We start from the raw sequence: 20,719 nt of genomic DNA, 5'->3' as shown, positions 1-20,719 counted from the left end.
GATGGTGACCATGAGGTTTGGAGATGGGACAGTATCATCTTCAGTTTGTTTTTTGTTTTTGTTTTTGTTTCGGAGTGTCTATTATGTATCAGATCCTATGCTAGAAGATGCTGAACACATTAACTTTTTAAATTCTCATAAACACCTTGAAAACAGAAAGCTATCCCTATTTTACAGATGAGAAAGCTGAGACTGACAGAGGTAAAGTAGTCTCACACAGCTAGTAACCGTCAAGGTGAAGATCAAATCCAGATTTCTCCATCCCCAAACCTCATAGGTTCTCTCTACTGGGCCACACCACTTCTCATGTGAACCATGTTTTCCAGGGAAATGACTAATTTTCAAATCTAGACATTCTCACTTCCTTCAGGTATCCTCTCTACTTTTCTGCTATTCTTCCTATGTTTCTTCCAGTTCTACCTCCTTCATGAATTATCCTCTCTCCTCTGAGGTCCTTTCTCTGCCAACTGCTATAGAAATAGAACTCAAATAGAGTTGACAGAGCCTTTTAGGGGTCTGCATGAATCTGTCAATAAGAGGCAAGAATGTGCTATTAAAAGGCCTTGATTTGTAGCATTTGCCGATTTCCATGGTGTAAATACTCCCACTATGATCAGTTTCAAGCTACTAACAGTTTAAGAATTAGTTTACAAAATCCCTGAAAACACAACAATCGGTAGCTGAATCAGCTCCAGTGCATCTTATTTAAAAATAATCAAGTCTTGTTTGGGATCAGAAATCTTTTCTGACTTAAAATTCACATTTGATTTCACCTGTCCCAGCTGCCTGTCTTATTTTCATTGCATTAAAATTAATCTTTCCTATTAAATAAGAACAATGTTCCTGACAACTCCGTTTTGGAGATAGCCTGTTAATACTTGCTGTGCTATTGTGAGTGGTTAGAAAATCACTGTGGGTAATTTTAATAATATTTCTCAAATAATATTTTGAAATTCTCCCTTAAAGGATTCTGATAGAGTTCACATGAGAAAATTGTTTGTTTTCTTTTTCTTTTTACTTGAGATTTGAAACTTTTTCAGTTGCTAAGGAAGTCAGCTCTGAGATACTGGAGATCAATATACTTTTGCCTACCAAAAGTTCTTTATTAATTACATGATTTATTTAATCTTTCCTATCTATACTGTATCATTTTGTCAGAGTTACCTGGAGATGGTCTATTCTTCACCTTGGTTTTGCAAGCTTTTTAAGTGCCCCCCTGGACTCCAGCTCCCATCTCTTTTAGAGAGTTGTGAAGGCATTTATGGCTCTTGTACCAACATCAAAATTTCAAATACCCGCCTCATTAAAACAGCCTGAGATTCTGTCCAGATGGTTGATGGAAGGGTAATTAATGGTCATTGGAAAATGAGTCTAAAATATGCTAATATTCAAGGTTGCTCACCAACTCTTGGCAATCAATACTCACTGCCTTTCACAAATATCTGCTTATTTAGAATTCAAATAACCTCAAAGCTAAAAAAACAGGGATTTTTTTCCCCCTGTACACCATAAGATAATAATTATATTAAAAAGTAAATAGAATAAAGTTCTAAAATTTTCCTCTAGGTAGATAAAATGTGGTTACTATCCTCTTTTTAACTGCATTTTATTGTACACTACTTTCCTAGAGTATTATCAGTCAATATATTACAGATGATAAGACACACTGAATTAGTTTTCCCACGTTGTCAGAGTATCCTACCCTCCAACCATTTTTTGATAAATAGCAATTTACCTAAGTTGCATTCTTTAGAGTGTCAGCTGCTGGTGACAGCTAATTTTCACAACTTGTTATTAGACTATCCACAGATATATTATCTCTGAAAGGTGATTAAGAAGAGAAATTCACTAATTACCACTTACAATGATCTAGAAATGCTTTTAAATATGTTTGACATAATACATTAACAGTAAGAGGAAAGCAAATGTGTACATGATAAGCACAGAATACGATTAATTTGAGAAATGGGCCTTTTTTGTTTAAAAGAAGTGTCATCCAGATCTTGAGTAAGATACAAATTCTGAAAGTAACCCTTTATCAGGTTTATAAGAGGATAATGAAGGAATATTTGAGGATATTTTTATGTAAATGACCAAGGAATAGCAAGTGAATTATTACTTTGGGGGATTTAAATAAGCTTTGTGCTGTAGAATAAAAGTGGCTAAATTGGGGATTTAAATAAGCTTTGTGCTGTAGAATAAAAGTGGCTAAGCCTTATTAACATGCATGCATATGCTACAGTAAATATTTGGAGAACATTATATTAGAATATCATGACAAATTAGATGGGAGGAAGAAAGGGGAATAGTTTTATATATTCAATGTAATATATCTAAAATTTCTTTCTATAGTCCTGAAAATTAGAGATTTTTAAGTACTATAAATCACTTTTTTCAAATAGTTGTTAATTATGTGTTTACAGGATACATGCATGAATTTACACATATATGTATATGTATACATATGTCCATGTATTTTAACATATACATACACATACATACTGGGATAGCTACATAAGGACACACGACTCTCTGGATGAATTAATTTTTCATTTTATACATATCCTGTTATAGTGTTTCTTGACTAGTGCTTGGTCACAAGGATCAGAAAAGCTTAGGAAATGCAAGAAAACAGTGAAAAGGAAGATTTCAAGTCAACTGAGTAGAAAGCCAAGTTCATATAGAAGCATAGAATGCTCTGTGAATGACCTTACATAGGTTAGTTATGTTGCCAAGTGTTTAGGACAGACCTCCCGATCTAAGTTTGTCATGGAGCAAGCAGTCAAGTTTACTAGGTTGTCTTGATTATTTGCAGAGCTCGCTAAACTGCCATCATTTGAAATTTCTTGCCCACTCATGGATCAAAAGGCAGAGCACACTGTTCCAACAGAAAATTAAGGCTTTTTTTTTTTTTTTTTTTAGCACTCCTAAATATCATAAGACAGCATTTTGAAAACCTGTTTCATAGCACCTAGAAATGTTAAGCATAGGGTAGAAACGTGAACACCCAGGTATTTAAAAAAAACAAAAAAACACCCAGGTATTGTGCAGAATCATTTTACCCAGGCTTCCAAAGCAGAATGGCTTCTCTCACTCTGAGGCAATGCCTTGTAAATCCATCTGTTTACAGTATTCAGAATTTATTGCACATGTTTGATTCAGATGCACGTGAACCAAGCAAAATCAGCGTGGCCTGCCCACCAAGTCGTGTCAGTGGCCTTGTGAAGAGCTGAATGTAAGTCTATCTGATAATATGAGCTTGTATATGTGCTCCATGGTGGAAATATCTCTTTTGTTAGAAAAATTCCTACCAACTGATGCCTAGAATGCCTTTCTCTGCCTACTTGAATTCTATCAGCGCTTCAATGCCCAGTTTAATTCTTATCTCATCTACATCTTCAAAAGCTCTCAGGCCTCCAGTGTCCTCTCTCTTTTCACTTTAAGGCTGTCAAGCATTGTTACATAACAGTTTTATTGACCTATATTTCATTTTCCTTAATGGAGTTTAAACTTCAGAAAGGAATCCACATTTCTTTTATTTCTTTCAAAGCATTTTACACATTGCTAAGAACAAACACACTCAATAAATGCTTGGAAAAAAATGGCTAAGTGTACCAAGTACTGCTTTACTCATGTCCTCTCTACTTTTTTTGTGCCCCTGTGCCAATCACAGGAGGTAGATAATGATGTTATTCAGGGGAAACTGAGGGCACTAAGCTCAGAACCCAGCCAAACTGGGACATTTACTTTTTGGGTAAGCTTGGATCCTGATTTCATTAATTTAATCCTCAGTTTTTCATCTCTGAGATAGGGATAACAGTAGTAGTTGTCACCTTGCTTGGTTTTGTAGGGATTGAATGAGATGATGGACATAAATAGTGCTTGGTACATGGCAAGTTAGTTATATGTTAGCTAACATCACCATTACTGTTACCGATCACATTTTACAGGTGGGAATGCTTAGTTGGGATCCATAAGTCTCATAACTTTCCCAAAAGCACACAGCTAGTGTGTGACAGAGCCAAGATTCAAACCCAGGTCTCAATGGTAAGACAGAGATAATAGAATTGAATAGAATATAGTCATATTCAAAGGAGAGAGATCCATTTTTGGCTCTTAGCACAGAGACACCCCAGCTGACCTGAGCTCTCTGTAGCAACACAGCCCGGCTAGAGCAAGACTCAGGCTAGAATTCACCCCTGTATCCTCTCGGGCTGAGTCACAACTAGGGCTTCCAAAACTGAACACATCAGGTCTCAAATTTGGGGCTGAATCCTCTCTTGCTCATTTAGTGGCAAGAACAATTCCCACTCTTCCCACATCTCATCATCTGATGGAAACGGGCTGGCTTTCTGAGCAGTTTTGCCTGGGAATATCTTGTCCTTTCTCAGCTTTGTAATTTGGAGGCTTAGGCATAAAAATTGAAGTCAGCACTATTAGTACTACTGCTGTTAATAATAGTTCCTATTCATAGTGTTCTTATGTTTGCCATGGACACATTACATGTGTTATGACTAAACATATTGCATGCATTAGTTCCCATAAAACACACAGCAGCCCCATGACAGAACTATTAGTATCTCCATTTAATAAATGATGCAACTGAGCATCCAACCATTACCACCACTGGCACCAGCATCTCCTTTATTAAAAAGCAGGTATTTTAAATCATCACTTCCAGTCTAATTATGGAGTTTTATTATCTAGGAGGCCTGTAGTCTTCATTTCCAACCTCTGTGCATAAGAGTAGCTTCCAAACTCTGCAACTTTCTTTCAATTACTCAGTACTATTTTAGGAAAAGTCAGAGTTTTGACTTTGAGTCAATTTAAATTGGTCACTTTTTTTTTTTTTTAAACAACAGCGTTTACTAAGAAAAGACTTCTCTTTCTTCTGATCCCTTTACTAAGAAGTGTCCATGAGTGCAAGTTTTGATTACAGTTGCCTTAAAGACCAGTTTTGAAATGTCTTTCATGTACTTCAGCAATGCATTGGTTGCTTAATCATACTCTCAAACTGAAAACAAGAGGGAAGAAGAGTCAACTCAAACTAACCCAAACAGGGAACACGTTTCCTGGGATGAGAATGTGTTAGAGGCAGCATAGCATGTCCTAACTCCCCCGTGTAATCAGGGCTGTATCATGTGTTGCAAGTAAATTATCTATTTTGTAAGTTAGGCCAAATGTGCTCCTTCAACTAACTGTGAAAGCATTCTTGAAAGCCCATGAAACCTTATTATTCTAATTACCAACACAAGGGGTTGATAAATGAATTATGAGGCCAGGTATTATTGCCATTAAATAGATCTCACTCAATTATTTATCCCTGGGTCTGGGGTTACAGTGCAGGGAGCTGTGCATATCGTACCAGGGCTGGTTTGAGCTCCAAGACCTGGAGACCGGATTACAGACTTGGCAGGCGACTTTTGTTGAATGCAATTCAAGGGAATGACACACATCTTTCTGTCAGACATTTGGATGGTTTGAAGCCAATAGATATTCAAAGTTTATCCACAAAATCTTACTCATATTATCCGTGCAAAAAATATCCCTTTATATTATCCAGATAAGTACAAATGGGTAGGAAGATGCATTAACTATAGGAAAAATAGAAAAGTTTTCTTGCGTTTTAGTTTTCAAAGGCTGTGCTCTTTATGTTCTTGGATTCTGATATCTGTAGTGGGCACTCTAGTGTGTTAAGTACCTTTCAGTGCTCATCTCTGTATTGGATATTTCCCTTTTGTATCTTGTTTCTAATCACACAATGAAAGATACTGTCTTCTGGTTAAGAAATCCATTATTGGAGAGGATGGGATTGAGTGGTTCTAGATTTTTTCTTGTTGTTGTTGCTTTTTATCCTGAATTGGTGCCCCTCATTGCAAAGGTTAGCCGAGAAAATAGTGTTAAGAGACGTTCTTTCACTGAGTCACCAACTTCTTCCTATCCCATGTCCCTTCTTCTAGACCAGCAAGCTGCAAAAGTGCTTCCTTATAACCTGAGAGCATCCTCTAAGGAGGTTCAAGAATCTATTCTTGGTAAAAAAAAAAAAAGCAAACAAACAAACAAACAAACAAAAACTATTCTCATCCCACCCCGTAAACTCTGGCTTTTTTTTTTTTTTTTAACTGCACCCCCTAGACTTCTTGTTTATCTTCTTCTTTTTTAAAGATTTGATTTATTCATTCATGAGAGACACACACACACAGAGAGAAAGAGTGAGAGAGAGAGAGAAAGAGGCAGAGACACAGGCAGAGGGAAAAGCAGGCTCCTGTGGGGAGCTCCATGCGGAACTAGATCCTAGGACTCTGGGATCACAACCTGAGCCAAAGGCAGACACTCAACCCCTGAGCCACCCAGGTGTCCCACCCCCTAGACTTCTGCTGAGTTGATTCCTTTAGCAATTTTGACAAGAGTGGGCAATGGGGAACAAAAGGAGCTAGAATGACTCTTCAGGTATCCTTATGGTATGAAACTTGGTGGAAGGCCTTTTGGAGAATGGAGGAGGGAGGGAAGGCATTAGGGAAGAGAAGAAATTTCCACCCGAGATTACATAATATTGAGTGAAGTCCAGGTTTTTATCTGAAAACCAATGTCAGAATATGTATGTTGAGGGTAGGGTGAGGTAGTACTTGGGAGAGCAATATGAAACTATACCTAGCATCAGGAAAAACTAGTCATTTGAAGAAACAAATGATAGAATCTTGTTTAGATTGCTCTAAGGAAAACTATATTTATAATAACTGACAAAACTCTTATGAATGCCATGTGAATAGGTTTCTATATTATTAGATGAATTTATGATTAATTTTGTGGTGATTTTAATTTGTTTATAACCCTGACTTCACTCTCTCTCTCTCTTAAATCTTGCTAGTTTAATGATCCTATAACATAATCATCAGTTCACAAAATTAAAAATCTTGTCAGAAATATGAAGTAGAATAGCTATTTCTTTATACTTATGGCTGTTTAGAGCAGTCATGTTTTCTAATTGGCCACTCATCTAGAAAGTGATGTAACTCTAAAAAACCAAACTGAGCATCTTTTAAATTATCTGCTAAGTAGCTAGAGTAGCAAATATGCCCGTGAAGTAGGCACTTTACATTTGAAAAACAAATTTTGATGTTCCTAATAGAGTGATTCTCTATTTATATATGTTTATTATAATAGAATGATGTGGTGATTCCTATGTATACTTGGTTTTACGAATTTCAAGATTCTTGATGCCAAATAATTGAATTATAGCCAGTTTCACTATAACACAATATGTGGGTTCCTAAAGCCCATCAAACTGCAAAATAGGGCAGTGAAAACCACAGGGCTTATAGGAAAACTGGGGGTAAGGGACTAATAGTCAGAAATATCATCAGTGACACATTAAAAAAGATAGGTATAAAATGGCAGCAACATTTTACACATGCTAAATGGGTAAGAAATACATAAATACCAAAATGAATATGGCAGTTACTTTGAAAAAGATCTGATGTTTGCTTGTGGAAGTGGTTTTCACAGGTCTGTAATTTGTGATGTATTGTGACATTTGGAAGGAAGTTTTATAAGACCAGCTGTGAATGGATATGGCTTTTCTAACACACGGAGTGCAGCGAGGTAGCTGGGTGAGGTGTGTACATTTTGTGTATACACTGCTAGGTTTAGCTGGATGCAACTCTCTGCATTTCCCTAGTATTTCTTGTAGAAATTTAAGCAAACGCAAAATTTGTGGTATGCTTAAATTGCTCTGGATTGTATCAATCCTGTTACGACAGATTTTCAGTTTTGAAACAAGTATTACAGGAGAATCCACTGTGTAGTAATCCCTCCAACACTTTCACGTTTATGATTTCTCCTTCTTCTTGCCACCACTGGCCAGGCAGGGAAACTATTGCTCCCTGGTTTGTTTGTTGGGGAATCCTGATGTGTTAAAAGCCACAAAGTAACCAAGAGAAACTGTGCAGATCTTTCTCACATGTGTGTGAGTCCTGGGCACATGTGCTTTCCTCTGAGAAGTAGGACCTCCTGAACGTGTATACAGAGAGGGTCAAAAGCCTGGGTAAGGTCACAGAGACAAATCACAGAGGCTGAGTTAGAACTCAAGTTAGAGTCAAGGTTAACTTAGGTCAGTAAGATTTTTTGTAAGTTTATTTATTTATTTATTTTTAAGATTTTATTTATTTATTCATGAGAGACACACACAGACAGAGAGAAAGAGAGGCAGAGACACAGGCAGAGGGAGAAGCAGGCTCCATGCAGGGAGCCTGACGTGGGTCTTGATCCCGGGTCTCCAGGATCAGGCCCTGGGCTGAAGGCAGCGCTAAACCGCTGAGCACCCGGGCTGCCCCTGATATTTTATAATTTTATAAACATCTGTGAGGTGCTGTACTCACTCCTACCATATCATCTCTATGACATATAGTTAACGCTTGAACATGACATGTTTTCTTGACTGCATCGGTGTAGAAACCCGGCCATGAGAGTGCTCAGTTTGTACTTTTTGATGTGGCTTTATTAAACATTTTAGAATGTGTAGAATGCCTTAGAAATCATTTACAAATTAATATTTGTAGCTCAGAGGTCATGTCAACGTCAAGGCATTTGATGACAAGGTCAGTCTAGAAACTCTTCCCATTTCCAGGGGTCTGCACTATTACATTTCTGAGAAGACTCATGTAGAGGAATGCAGTCCCAAAGTTTAGGAATGACTTTGGTTTTTGAGCATTAATTACTATGGAAAATACAATTATTGGCTACTCCCCTGTCTCTATGCATCCTAAGTTGTGTCATTCAGCTCCACTTCCAGAAGGTTTAGTTTTATTAAGCATCTCCTCTGCTCAAAGTAGTGGTCAGTGCTGTGGGGGATACAAAAGGACAAAATATTGTCCCTGCCATCAAGGAGCTCATTTGGAGGCTCTGTATGATAACTGAAGAGAATCTATACTCTGTTGCATTTGTGTTTTTTATGGCATAATATGGGTGCGTGCACATGCACAGGTGAGTTACTGGCTCATTCAGCAAGTGCATGTTGGGTTTTCGATCACTGGATATTATAAAATCATGAGTTTAGCACTGTTCTGAGGAATACCTTACCAAAAAAATCCCTCACTGACCTTTCATTTTATAAACATTTACTTTGTGTGTTAATGAGCTTACTTACTTAGTCATATGTGGAAGGGTCTTGTTCTGTAAAATCACACATTCGAGGCACCATCCAACTGACAACAATGTTGTAGCTGTAGAAATACAGTCCAGGTTTGGGTTATCCTGGGTGATATCCTTTACGGCCCCCAAAAGGTCAAGACAAGCCTGGGCCACCTCTGTTTTTAAAATTCTTTTCCTATGTCAAACATACAGCAAAAGCTAAATTGGCCAAACAAAGTTACAAAAATTGTAATATATTTAACATGAAAACTCCTCCATTTTCAGGAGTTGATGCTTTTCTACACACACACAAAGACACTAATGTGACTATTGTAAATGTTAACTATTGTGGAATAATGTTCAAGTTTATATTTGAAGCCCTTTCAGAATATGAGGCCCAAAGTATTTCCTTTCCTTTTCCTTCTTCCCTCAACCCCATTTACTGCACATAATATGGTTTTTCTCTTTCAAATCATAATTGGTTTTATGCGATACCAGGTCAGTAGGTGTGTTCAATGTCAGTTTGTCCTAACTTCTTGGCCCTATTTTTTTTAAAAAAGCAATGCTTAAAAAAGAAGAAAAGAAAATATTTTAAAATAAACATTCTGACTGCCAAAGTCTGAAGTCAATTTTGAGTTCAACCTTATATGTGGTAGAAATGGAAAAGAATTAGCATTCTCTATTTTGATGCTTAGCATAAATTCCTTGCTTTTTGATGACTCCTGCTGATTAATAAGTGAGACTAAAATATCTTATTCTTCCCAGCTAGAATTAATAAGCTTTAACATCATTTACAGGTTCCTGAGCTTGAAATAGAGCTTAAACTCATGTGCTAAGGGTCTAGAAGAAATAAGGCTGAAAACCCAATAAAATGAAATGTCCACTACCTCTGTCCTATGATTCTCAACCTATATCTCCCTTAACCCTTCTTTTGTTTTATTTTCTCAGGGAAGCAAAAAAATTTGTGAGTGAAAATGAAGGAGCCCTTGGGAAAGGGAAGGGAAAGCGGTGGTTTGCGTTTAAGATGATGATGGCCAAGGTAAGCATTTTCACAATCCACTTTTGTTGATGCCATGCATTCTTAGGGGCAGCCATATTGATTCCAAGGGAAAAAAAAATGATTCTGTTACGCGAGAGGGAAAATGTCTTACACTTTCTATGTATGAAGCATGTACAGACATACAGTATATACACAGAGTATCTATGGTATTGAAATTTGGGACAGAGTGTGATTCAGAAAACAAACAAACAAGCCCCAAAACATTCCTTAAAGGCATTAAAATGAAAAATAAGGTGAGAAACATTGACTTATGGCAAAAGACTTGTGTGATTTTCTCACTCCTAAATGGCAAAGACAGTGCCCTTTTCATTTTCATTCCCTGATACTTAAGGGGTACTGGGTCAAAGTTTCTTTCTTAAGTTTTAGGGCCATACAGCTCTTCTCTATCAGGAACATCAACTATAAATTGAATAGAATGTTTATATACCAATATAAACATAGATTCTTAGAAAAGACAGAAGAGAAACTAACATTTATTTAGTTTTTACTATATGCCAAGCACTGAACTGAATCCTTCAATGAAGTTATCATATTTAACTCTCAAAGCAAAGTAGGTATGGTGGCATTATTATCTGTTCTTTACAATTGCTATGCCATTTGTAAGGTAAATGCATTTTCATACAGATGGGATTTTGTGAATAGAATTCATATATCTTAAATATGAAATGTAGGTAGAAAGATTTATGACCTATATCAGAGATTTTGTCTGTTTTTATAATTTAAATGAATAGAATCATACAGTATTTATACTTTTGTTTCTGGCTTCTTTGGTGCAGTATTATATTCATGAGATACAACCATGTTGTGGTAGTTGTGGTAGTTATCGATGTGTTGTATTCTGTTGTATGAAGGTACTCCAATTTATTCATCCATTCACTTGTAGATGGACCTTTGAGTTGTTTCTAGTTCAGATCGTCTTTTGAACTTTAGGCTTGTCTCATACTGTTATTTGGGTTCTACATTATCTCGTCATAATGTGCTCTTATGCAAAGTTATCTGCCCCATTCCCATTCTTCCTTTTGTGGTCCTCTTGACCATGGATGGCCCAACTTTGTGGAATAAAATGGGAGGAAGTTCTTTTATGAAAACTAATGTATGATTTTTTTCTTCCTCCCTTTTCTATGATACTTTGTCTTCCTATTTAATTAGCTGCTCTACTTATACCAGAATAAAAAGTGTCCTATGTCATAACACTTACCATCCTGTATTGAAGTTACTTGTTTATGTACTTTAGTAGACCCACAAGCCCTTCAAGTCAGGAGCCATGTTTTGTTTATATTTCATTAATTTCTTCATGTAATGATTATTTAAGTAAACACATATAATTTGCCTATCACCTAATATTAGGTGCTAACTCAGTCCCTTATTGTCTGGTAGAATAAACAGATCTTTCTCAGCATATTTTCTATAAAACAGGAGATCCATAAAAGTTTTTTTAATTGAATTGGGGTGGGGGTGGGTGAGGAAGAGGGAGGCAGGTAAAACCTACTATTTTCTCTTTTTACACAAAGCCTTATGTGGCACCAGAGAGATCTTTCCAAGCTCATCATCTTGTGATATTTTGGGATGGGGGTGGAAGATAGACATCTTGGCAAACAAGAGACTGGGTTTTACTGTTGTATTTGACTTTCTTTTCAGAAATGGGCAAAATTTCTTCGTGATTTTGAAAACTTCAAAGCTGCTTGCGTCCCGTGGGAAAATAAAATCAAGGCAATTGAAAGTAAGTGCTCATGAGATCTCATTAGACAGGGAGGTTGTTTCATAAGCTCATCAGATGCCTTTCTCAATTTCTATACTATTGGAAATATTAAATACAAGAAAATGAACAAACACAAATAATCATTTTTTTACATTCTCTTGGTTTACTGTGAAAATTTGCGAGCACTTACCAAGCACAGCACTGGAGACCCCACCTCTCTTTCCCTAAGTCAGACCAAAACACTCTTGTCCTAACTTTGTTTTCTCTTCTATGTGGGGAAGTCAATAGTGTGCGCAATGACATTGAATCATATATATTACTGGGAAGGCAGCAATTTTATTTTGGCAATGAACATGACATTGAAAATATATACTCTTGTGAGAGGGAGACAATAATCAAAATGAACAATGTCTAAAAAGAACGAAGAAATCTTAAAACCTCATTTTCAAATCTGAAGTAGAATAAGTAATCATCATCCAGGAACTTTCTATGTGAATATTATATTGTGCCTTCATTTTATACAGTGTTTGTAGGGTATAGAGAAGTCAGGAGAATATACTCTATCAAAAGCCTACTTAGAACAGTGCTCTAGGCTTAGAATAAGGCAAATAAAATTTTTAAAACAATAAGTATAATAAATAATTTTTTAAAGTAATGAATATTTCAAGAAAAAGGGATAATTTTTCAAACAATTCTGAGCACAATCTTGCCATATTTTGGTTTCTGAGAGTTTGGCTAGGCTATGATTTTCCTCCCTGACTTTACTGATTGAGAGGCAGGTTTTCCTGCTGGTTAAATGTGGCATTGCATAATTAAAATGGAGGCTCCATAGGGAGATAACAGAGTTGATAGATATTTCATGGACATGATTGGGCATGTTTTAGGAGTGCCTATCCTGAGTCCTCTGTCTCTCATTATCAAGTGGCAATGAATTAAAAATACATCAACTAATTAATTGCACTTCCTCCCACATATTCCTGTATCACCCCCCATCATCGCTTTTTTTCCCTCCTTAACACTTGCTATCTAAAATACCGTGTTTTCAATGTAATTTTTAAATGTAATTTCACTTCATTTCATTTTGTATTTATTCCTTCCAGTAGACACGAAAGCAGAGGTTTGGTTTGGTTTGCTCCTAGATCACCAGACCTAGAATATGCTTGACCTTAATAAGTATGTGTTGAATAAAATTAAATAGCAGATCTTCTTCAAATGCTTACCATTCTGAGAAAAGGAATTTAGACCCATCAGAAAAGGAGAGACACCATGGAATCCTTAAGTTTCAAGTATATAGATGAAACGTGGTACCAGAAGACCATTTGAAACATTAAGGTCTTGATACAATTTGTGTGAAAAGAACTCTGGATTTGGTTCTTACTTGCTGCAGATTAGCCATTCAACTCTGAGGCGGTCATTTAATCTCTCTGGGCCTCAGTCTATTCATTTATGAGATGGTAGGGTTGAATCTTGATCAGTCATGAGATGTATTCCAAGAAATTTGTAGTAATTGTTAAAATATGTACATTTGCAAATTCTTTATTTTGAAGGTCCACTAGAGCAGGTTCTAGCTTGTCTCAATACAAATGTCATCCCCATATGTGTTGCAGTAGCCTGTCTTAAGTGGGACAGAAACAGATGGAATTATTTTTATTGCCAGAAATTTCACACAGGAATGAGTGACACATACGACTACCATGTAGCATGTGTGTTACTGTGGGAAAGAGGGATTAAGAGCCATCAACTAAACTTTTAGTTATCTTCCTTCATCCCCAATTCCTCCAGAAAATTGGGCACAGTCAGCTGGATAATTCCAGCAAATGTGAATTATTTTCTCTTCCATACACAATTTCTGATTTGTTTAGGTCATCCTGATTTCTCCACCTTTAATGGTGCTTTGCCTCACTGGGGAGAATTGATCCTTATTTTCTATTCCATCAACAATTGCCACAATCGCCAATCTTTGAGTGTCACTTAGCTACTCTACAAACACTTCACATAATCTTTACCGTCCCTGCAATGTGCACTGTAGCCTTTTTATTTTCAACTTGCAGTTAAATAACTGTCCCAGGATTAGTTACTAGAGGAGCTGAGATGTAAGGTGAAGTTCATCTGGGCTCAAAGCTTGTGGTTTTCTCAATGAGGCTTGCTTGATACTTGAAGGAAGATTTTATACACTTTTTCTCTGGCATCACGTCCCAGAGTGGATTCTACTAGGGCAATGGCAGAAGGAGTAGTTATAGATTTCTTGATCATTATCTTATTTGGGGAATTCTGTCCCATTTTCTCATGTGCTTCTTTTTTTATGTGTTTATTTTTGAATAAGTTATTTATTTAAATACATACATAATCTATAAATGCTTAATGTGTTATGGTGTTAATGATAATCATCAGTAAACTAAATGCTTTTGGGCTATTGTATTAGTTGAAAAGTATGAAGTGTACTAACAAAGTCATTGGGTCAGACTAACCATCTCATAGAAAGATCCCTACCAAAGATGGGGAAGCATGTATGTGTAATGTTTTTTTTTTTTTTTTTTTAATTTTATTTATTTGAGAGAGAGAAAAAAGAAAGAGAGCACGAGCATGGAGGAGAGGGAAAAGCAGACTCCCCATTGATCAGGGAGGAGCCCAATGTGGGGCTCTGTCCCAGGACTCTAGAATAATGACCTGAGCCAAAGGCAGACACTTAACTGAGCTACCCAGGCACCCCTCAATGATGGTCTTTTTTTTTTTTTAAGGTTTTATTTATTTATTCATGAGAGACACAGAGAGAGGCAGACACAGGCAGAGGGAGAAGCAGGCTCCCTCAGAGGAGCCTGATGTGGGACTCAGTCCCAGGACCCTGGGATATTGACCTGAGCCCAAGGCAGGTGCTCAACCACTGAGCCACCCAAGTGCCTCTGTGATGGTCTTTGAAACTTAACTAAATGGAAATAGGAAAAGAAATGGAACGTGCAATCAGTTTTCTAAAGGTTGAAGTCATTTAGCCCCTGACTAGCTCTATAGTATGGGTATTATATCATTTTATATCTGGGGCCCTCTGTTTCCACATTTGGAACTTCCCCCAAATTTGAGGTTTAACTGGTTCCTATACAAGGCAATTTACAACCTACCATTCTATGACTTATAACTTACAATCACTACAATATTTATATGTAAGCATATGAAGTTCTTTATACTTTTGAGTGATAAATTATTGAAACAGTTAAATGAGAAACAGACTTCTAGGGAGTGAGGCCTGCATAATTTACCTTCTGCCAATTCTTCTTAGAAAAAAGTAGATTAAACATGTACTGTATTTATAAAATACATATTTCATATTGTAAAACTAATACCAATGCTTTTCTCTTATAGAAATGACCATTTAATCTTACAGAAGTTTCAGAAATATTATTGTATTCCTTTTGAAAGTCAGAATAGTCTAACATGTAATACTTCATTTAATCTTCAAAATAAACTTGACTGTACTGATTAATTGAGCAAATACTCACTGAGTGCCTGTGTTATTAAGTCTGTTTCCAGGCACTGGGCATGCAATGCTGATAAAGACTGGCAAGGCTTGATCTAACATCCAATTGTGTTATATGAGTTTGTCTGGGGAAAATAATAAGTAATTAAAAACTGAAGAAATTTTGGATTGTAGTCAGAGGCATGTTTAAAACAAGAGAAGCTAAGCCCCATTCCTAAATCTTTCTGATGCATTTGCCCTCATTCTCTGCTAAATCTCTAGATAATACTGAGCAAGTAATTTTTAAGTGTGATTTTTAAAGGAATCCCATATTACTAGTCTTCTCTGAGTTTCCCTAAAACTCTCTGATAACTTGCAGAATTGAGAGGGGAACTTAAATCAAGTCTAAAACTCATGTTGAATCCATCTTGATACCAGTAAGGCCTAGATCTCTTTGCTACTGTGGATCAGGTTATCATTTGAGGACTCCCAATTTTATTTTTTCACATCAAAAATAGATTTGATCATTTCTGCCACAAAGGGATGCTGTGAAATTCTACATTACAGGGGAATGCTTGTGAAGAGGTCATGCTAAAAACCCTAGAATTACTCACAAGGATGTACCTTATTAACAACATTGCATTGCATATTTTACTGAAGAAGCTATGTATTTGTACTCCCAGGAAATACAATGTATATGCATTGTGACTCCAGAATTATTATCAAAAACATGGATTAAATCATTGAATGTCCTTCAAGCTGAAGATTACAAGTCTTCCTCAGAATTGAAATCTGCTTCTTCCTAATAATAAAGTATGGCACTGAAATAAAATGTGAAAGACTATTTTTCAGATAGGAAAGATCTGCAGATAGACAACCCTAAGAACAGACTTTAAACCTCATGTTTCTCTACTGGCCTAAGGGCTCCAGAAAATGCAAATCAAATTTGCCACATTTAATTCCCCTAGACCACTTTGAAAGCAACTATGCTTCATGTCCTAGCCTAACAAGATGGTATTTATACTGTGCTCATACAGCAGGTGATTTAATTGGTCTTTTCCCATTTAGAAATGCTCATATTTGTCTGCCTGTCTTATTACCCATCTGTTCAGGAGGAAATTATGCATGATGACAGGCTACAAATTACTTTGCCTTAATAATAAATAACCAGAGGGAGAGGTGGAACTTTAACCTTAATTTAAAAGAAATGCAAGAAAATTCAGCAACAAGAATATTGCATAAGCTTAAACGGCCTCACTTGAATATATACCAAGGACTCAGTTTTACTGTATTAATAATTCATTATGGAAACAGAATTTATTAATCAGATTAAAGAAAAAAAGGAACTGGTAATTTCTGGGCAGCATCCCAATTTATGAATGTGAATGGCCTTAGCTGATTAGTAGATATTGCCTATATTCTTTCAGACATACACATTCATGGCTTATTTACTCCATATATTATCGAGTTTTTTAAATGTAATTAATGATTCCACTTGAATAGCAACATAGCACCGTGGTTAAGAGAGATCTGGATTTGAAGTTAAACACCTACAGAGCAAGGCTACCTAGTTTAGAACTCTGGCTACATCATTTACTACCTACATAACTACCTATGTAACCCTGGTTCCATCATTTACTAGCTGTGTAACCCATGGGCCTAAGTCTCTGTAAAGTGAGAGCAGAGGATTTCTCTTCTTGTAGGAATTCCACGATGACTAAATCAATCAATACACAACATCAAAATAGGTGTCTGAAGGAAAATTCATTAAATGCTAGCTATTGTTATTATTAATCAAGTCTTGGTTCAGGCAAATACTATGTTTAACTTTTTGGTTCCCCATCCCCACAGTGGAACTAATAACGCTGCATAATTGACCAGGAAAATATATCAGCTATTATTATTATTATTATTATTACTACTACTACTTCCTATTATTATTATTATTATTGCTACTACTACTTCCTATTCTTTACAAGAATAAAACAATTTTATCAAAGAGACTAAGCACATGGAATGACTGTTTTCTTTAATTATGATCTCTTAGATACACTATAGTAAGGTTTCTCTTTTCAGTAAATGCCAGATTTAGCCACCAACCTCTGGTCAGAACCACTAGGATAAGTGGATGTGATGAGGGAAATTTCTCCTTTTTTGCTTTTGTTTTGAGACAGGGAAACGTCCTATAGAACTTGGATGCCAACCAGTTGATTTGTTTTCTCTCCTTTACAGTCTTTATTTTGTTACTGTTCTCTGCCCTCTGCTATGAACAATGTTCTCTGGATTCCTTGATCTCTTTGACCTGCATCTGGGTCTTTTGTACAATCACTAGTTTTAATGAAATCTGTTTTCCTGAAATTCATTTTCTTTAGATATAGGATTCTGTAAAAAGAAAAAAAAGAAGAGGAAGAAGAAGGAAGAGAGGAAAGAAAAAAAGGATAGAAAAAAGAAAAAAGAAAAAAAGGATAGGAGGGGTGCTTCATTGTTATTTCTCTACTTCCAGAGAGAATAATTGTGAAAAACTGAAGCCTGAAAGCTTTGGAGTCTAAGTGTATTTCATCCATAATGGATGTGGATTATATAAGAGGGAGGGGATACTTTCTGCAACATTTTAATTTGCTCCTCTTTTTTGCTTTTAGGTATATTTACACTCTGTACTCAATTTAAGAAATTCATTTGCTAGGGGTTGTGTATGGGAGCTGAGAGAGGGCAGGCAGTGGGTGCTAATGAGAAGAGAGAAACTGTAAGAAAGAAGGCAGGAAGGGAAGGAAGGAAGGAAGGGAAGGAGGAAGGAAGGGATTGAGGGGAGGAGAGAGGAAAGGATGAGCCAGAATCCTGTGCTTGGGCCTCTAAACCAGATCTGCCATGTGTTTCAGGGAGAAGCTTGCTCCAGATACCTAGAGAATGAAGTTCCTTCTCCAGTTAATGAGTAACTGTAATGACTAATAAGGTGGAAGTCTACTGCCTTCAATTAAACATGACAAGTGAACCTGGCTGAGGGAGTCCATGGGCAGTTGTTACCAGAGAACATAGATAACAGCCATGAAATGATATGAAATCACTGGGAGCCAGGTGGATGATCAGATGTCCTGGGACGGGCAGGTCTGCGTAGCCCTTCTGGAGATGGCCCAATGCATCTGGTTACAGTACCTGAGGGCATGTTTATCAAGACCACATGCTTTTAGAAATTTTGTAGAATTCCGCTTTCCTCTACAAAGTGAAATGAATCCAAAAATTCAGACTTGAAGATAATTGATTTTGAAAAAATATCCATTTAGACACTGACTTTTTAAAAAAATTTCTATAAAAATTGTCACTGTGTTATGGGAATGTCACCTACAGAATAGAAACTTCAGAAACAGAAGCATGACTCTAGTGTGATCTCAGCCTCATTTTACTAAGCAGAGACTGGAATCTGCTTCACGCGAGCCTCCTTCTGCAATAATGTTTCCCCACCCGTAATGCTGCAAAGCCAAAGAGCCAAGAAAGCTCTCAGGCCCTGGAGGTGTTTTGCTGAATGAGTCAGGAAAAAGGGCCTGATCTGGTGGGTGGTTGCACAGATTCATCATTTCTTCTTGGGCAACTGAAAAGGGGAATTGGGAATTGGGAAGAAAACCGGCAACTTAATATTGAACCTTAAGTGATGATCAAAGAAAGTGGGGCTTTTGTTAATTGGTGAAATCTCAACCTGAGACTTCACATTCCTGTTCTTTCTTCCTCTTTCATTCTTTGATTTAGGATAATGGGTTTCTTTTTTCTTTTCTTTTTCTCAGTAAATAGGATTTAGACAGATCACTTTTCACTGTGACATGTGCACATTGATGGCTCATTCTTGTCTGTCCCTTCTCAATTCATTTCCCAAAGCCAAGGAGACTTTAAAGGTCACAGTCTACTCCCCTCAATCCCAGTCCTGCTGCTTAACACCTATTGGTGACTTCTCAACACATTTAAAATAAAAATCTCATTTTTTAATGTGTCCTTAGGAGGCCCTACATAGTGTGGTTTGGCTTGTCTCTTCATCTTCATCTGTCACTTCTTCCCCTTGTTCATCAGGCTCCAGCCACGCTGTCCTTCGATTTGTTCCTCAGTTGGCCTGAGCTCTTGTTTCCCTCCAGATATTTGTTCTCGCTCTTTTCTCTGCTTGAGCTGTTCTTCCCCAGCCTGGGCACTGCTATCTCTTCCTCCAACTTCAGACCTCTGCTCAAATGTTACTCTCTCGGGCAGCCCAGGTGGCCCAGCAGTTCAGTGCCGTCTTCAGCCCAGGGTGTGATCCTGGAGACCTGGGATCGAGTCCCACATCAGGCTCCCTACATGGAGCCTGTTTCTCCCTCTGCCTGTGTCTCTGCCTCTCTCTCTCTCTAATAAATAAATAAAATCTTAAAAGAAAATGTTACTCTCTCTAATATACCTTCCTCAATGAGCTTATTGAAAGCAACCCTCTTTTTTTTTTTTTTTAAATTTATTTATGATAGTCACAGAGAGAGAGAGAGAGAGAGAGAGAGAGGCAGAGACATAGGCAGAGGGAGAAGCAGGCTCCATGCACTGGGAGCCCGACGTGGGATTCGATCCCGGGTCTCCAGGATCGCGCCCTGGGCCAAAGGCAGGCGCCAAACCGCTGTGCCACCCAGGGATCCCCAAAAGCAACCCTCTTGATATTTTTTACCTTCCTCTCTCTAGGACCTATCTGGCAATAATTGTCACATATATATAATTGTTATAATGATATAATCATATGCAATTTTGCATATCTTGTATAATACATATATATCAAGTATGTGCTACATGCCTAAATGATAGATCATATATAATATACAGATATTATACAATGTATATGAATATGCATATAATATGTATGATATATATGATACATACTCTATGTACACATAATATGAAATACAATAGAATATAGCATATATATTATGATAAATACATATGTTTATTTATTTATTTTTAAAATTCCTGCATCTCTGTTATTTCCATACCTCACTAAAATGTAAGTTGTATTAGAGCAGCAACCCTGTCTGTGACATTGTGTTTCACATCTAAGGTAATTCTTTACAGAAGATATTTTATTTTATTTTTTAAAGATTTTATTTATTTGAAAGAGAAGGGTAGCACAGCTGGGAGCAGCAGGCAAAGGGAGAAGGAGAAGCAGGGAGCCCAATGCATGGCTTGATCCTAGGACTCCAGATTCATGACCTGAGCCGAAGGCAGACACTTAACTGATGGAGTCACCCAGGTGCCCCCAGAAGATACTATAAATATGTGAAGAGTGGGTGAATAGACTTCAGCTTCTATGCTGTACCTCAGAAATGCCAATGATGCAGATAAATAGTGCAGGATGGTCTGCAAGAAAGCTGTCCATCCGGGATGTGGTAAAGGG

General features: G+C 37.0%; 1 protein-coding gene across 1 annotated transcript in view; it reads left to right on the top strand.

The window, feature by feature from the left end:
• Positions 1-20,719, top strand: part of TMC1 (transmembrane channel like 1) — a 138,295-nt gene that overhangs the window by 54,460 nt on the left and 63,116 nt on the right. The window contains exons 4-5 of the mRNA XM_077856722.1: positions 10,078-10,168; positions 11,828-11,909. Of these exons, the coding sequence (XP_077712848.1) occupies positions 10,078-10,168; positions 11,828-11,909 (173 nt within the window). The remainder of the gene's footprint in view (positions 1-10,077; positions 10,169-11,827; positions 11,910-20,719) is intronic.

Source organism: Canis aureus, chromosome 1 (assembly GCF_053574225.1).
Source record: "Canis aureus isolate CA01 chromosome 1, VMU_Caureus_v.1.0, whole genome shotgun sequence".
NCBI lineage: Eukaryota > Metazoa > Chordata > Mammalia > Carnivora > Canidae > Canis > Canis aureus.
This window is presented reverse-complemented; position numbering and strand designations above follow the sequence as displayed.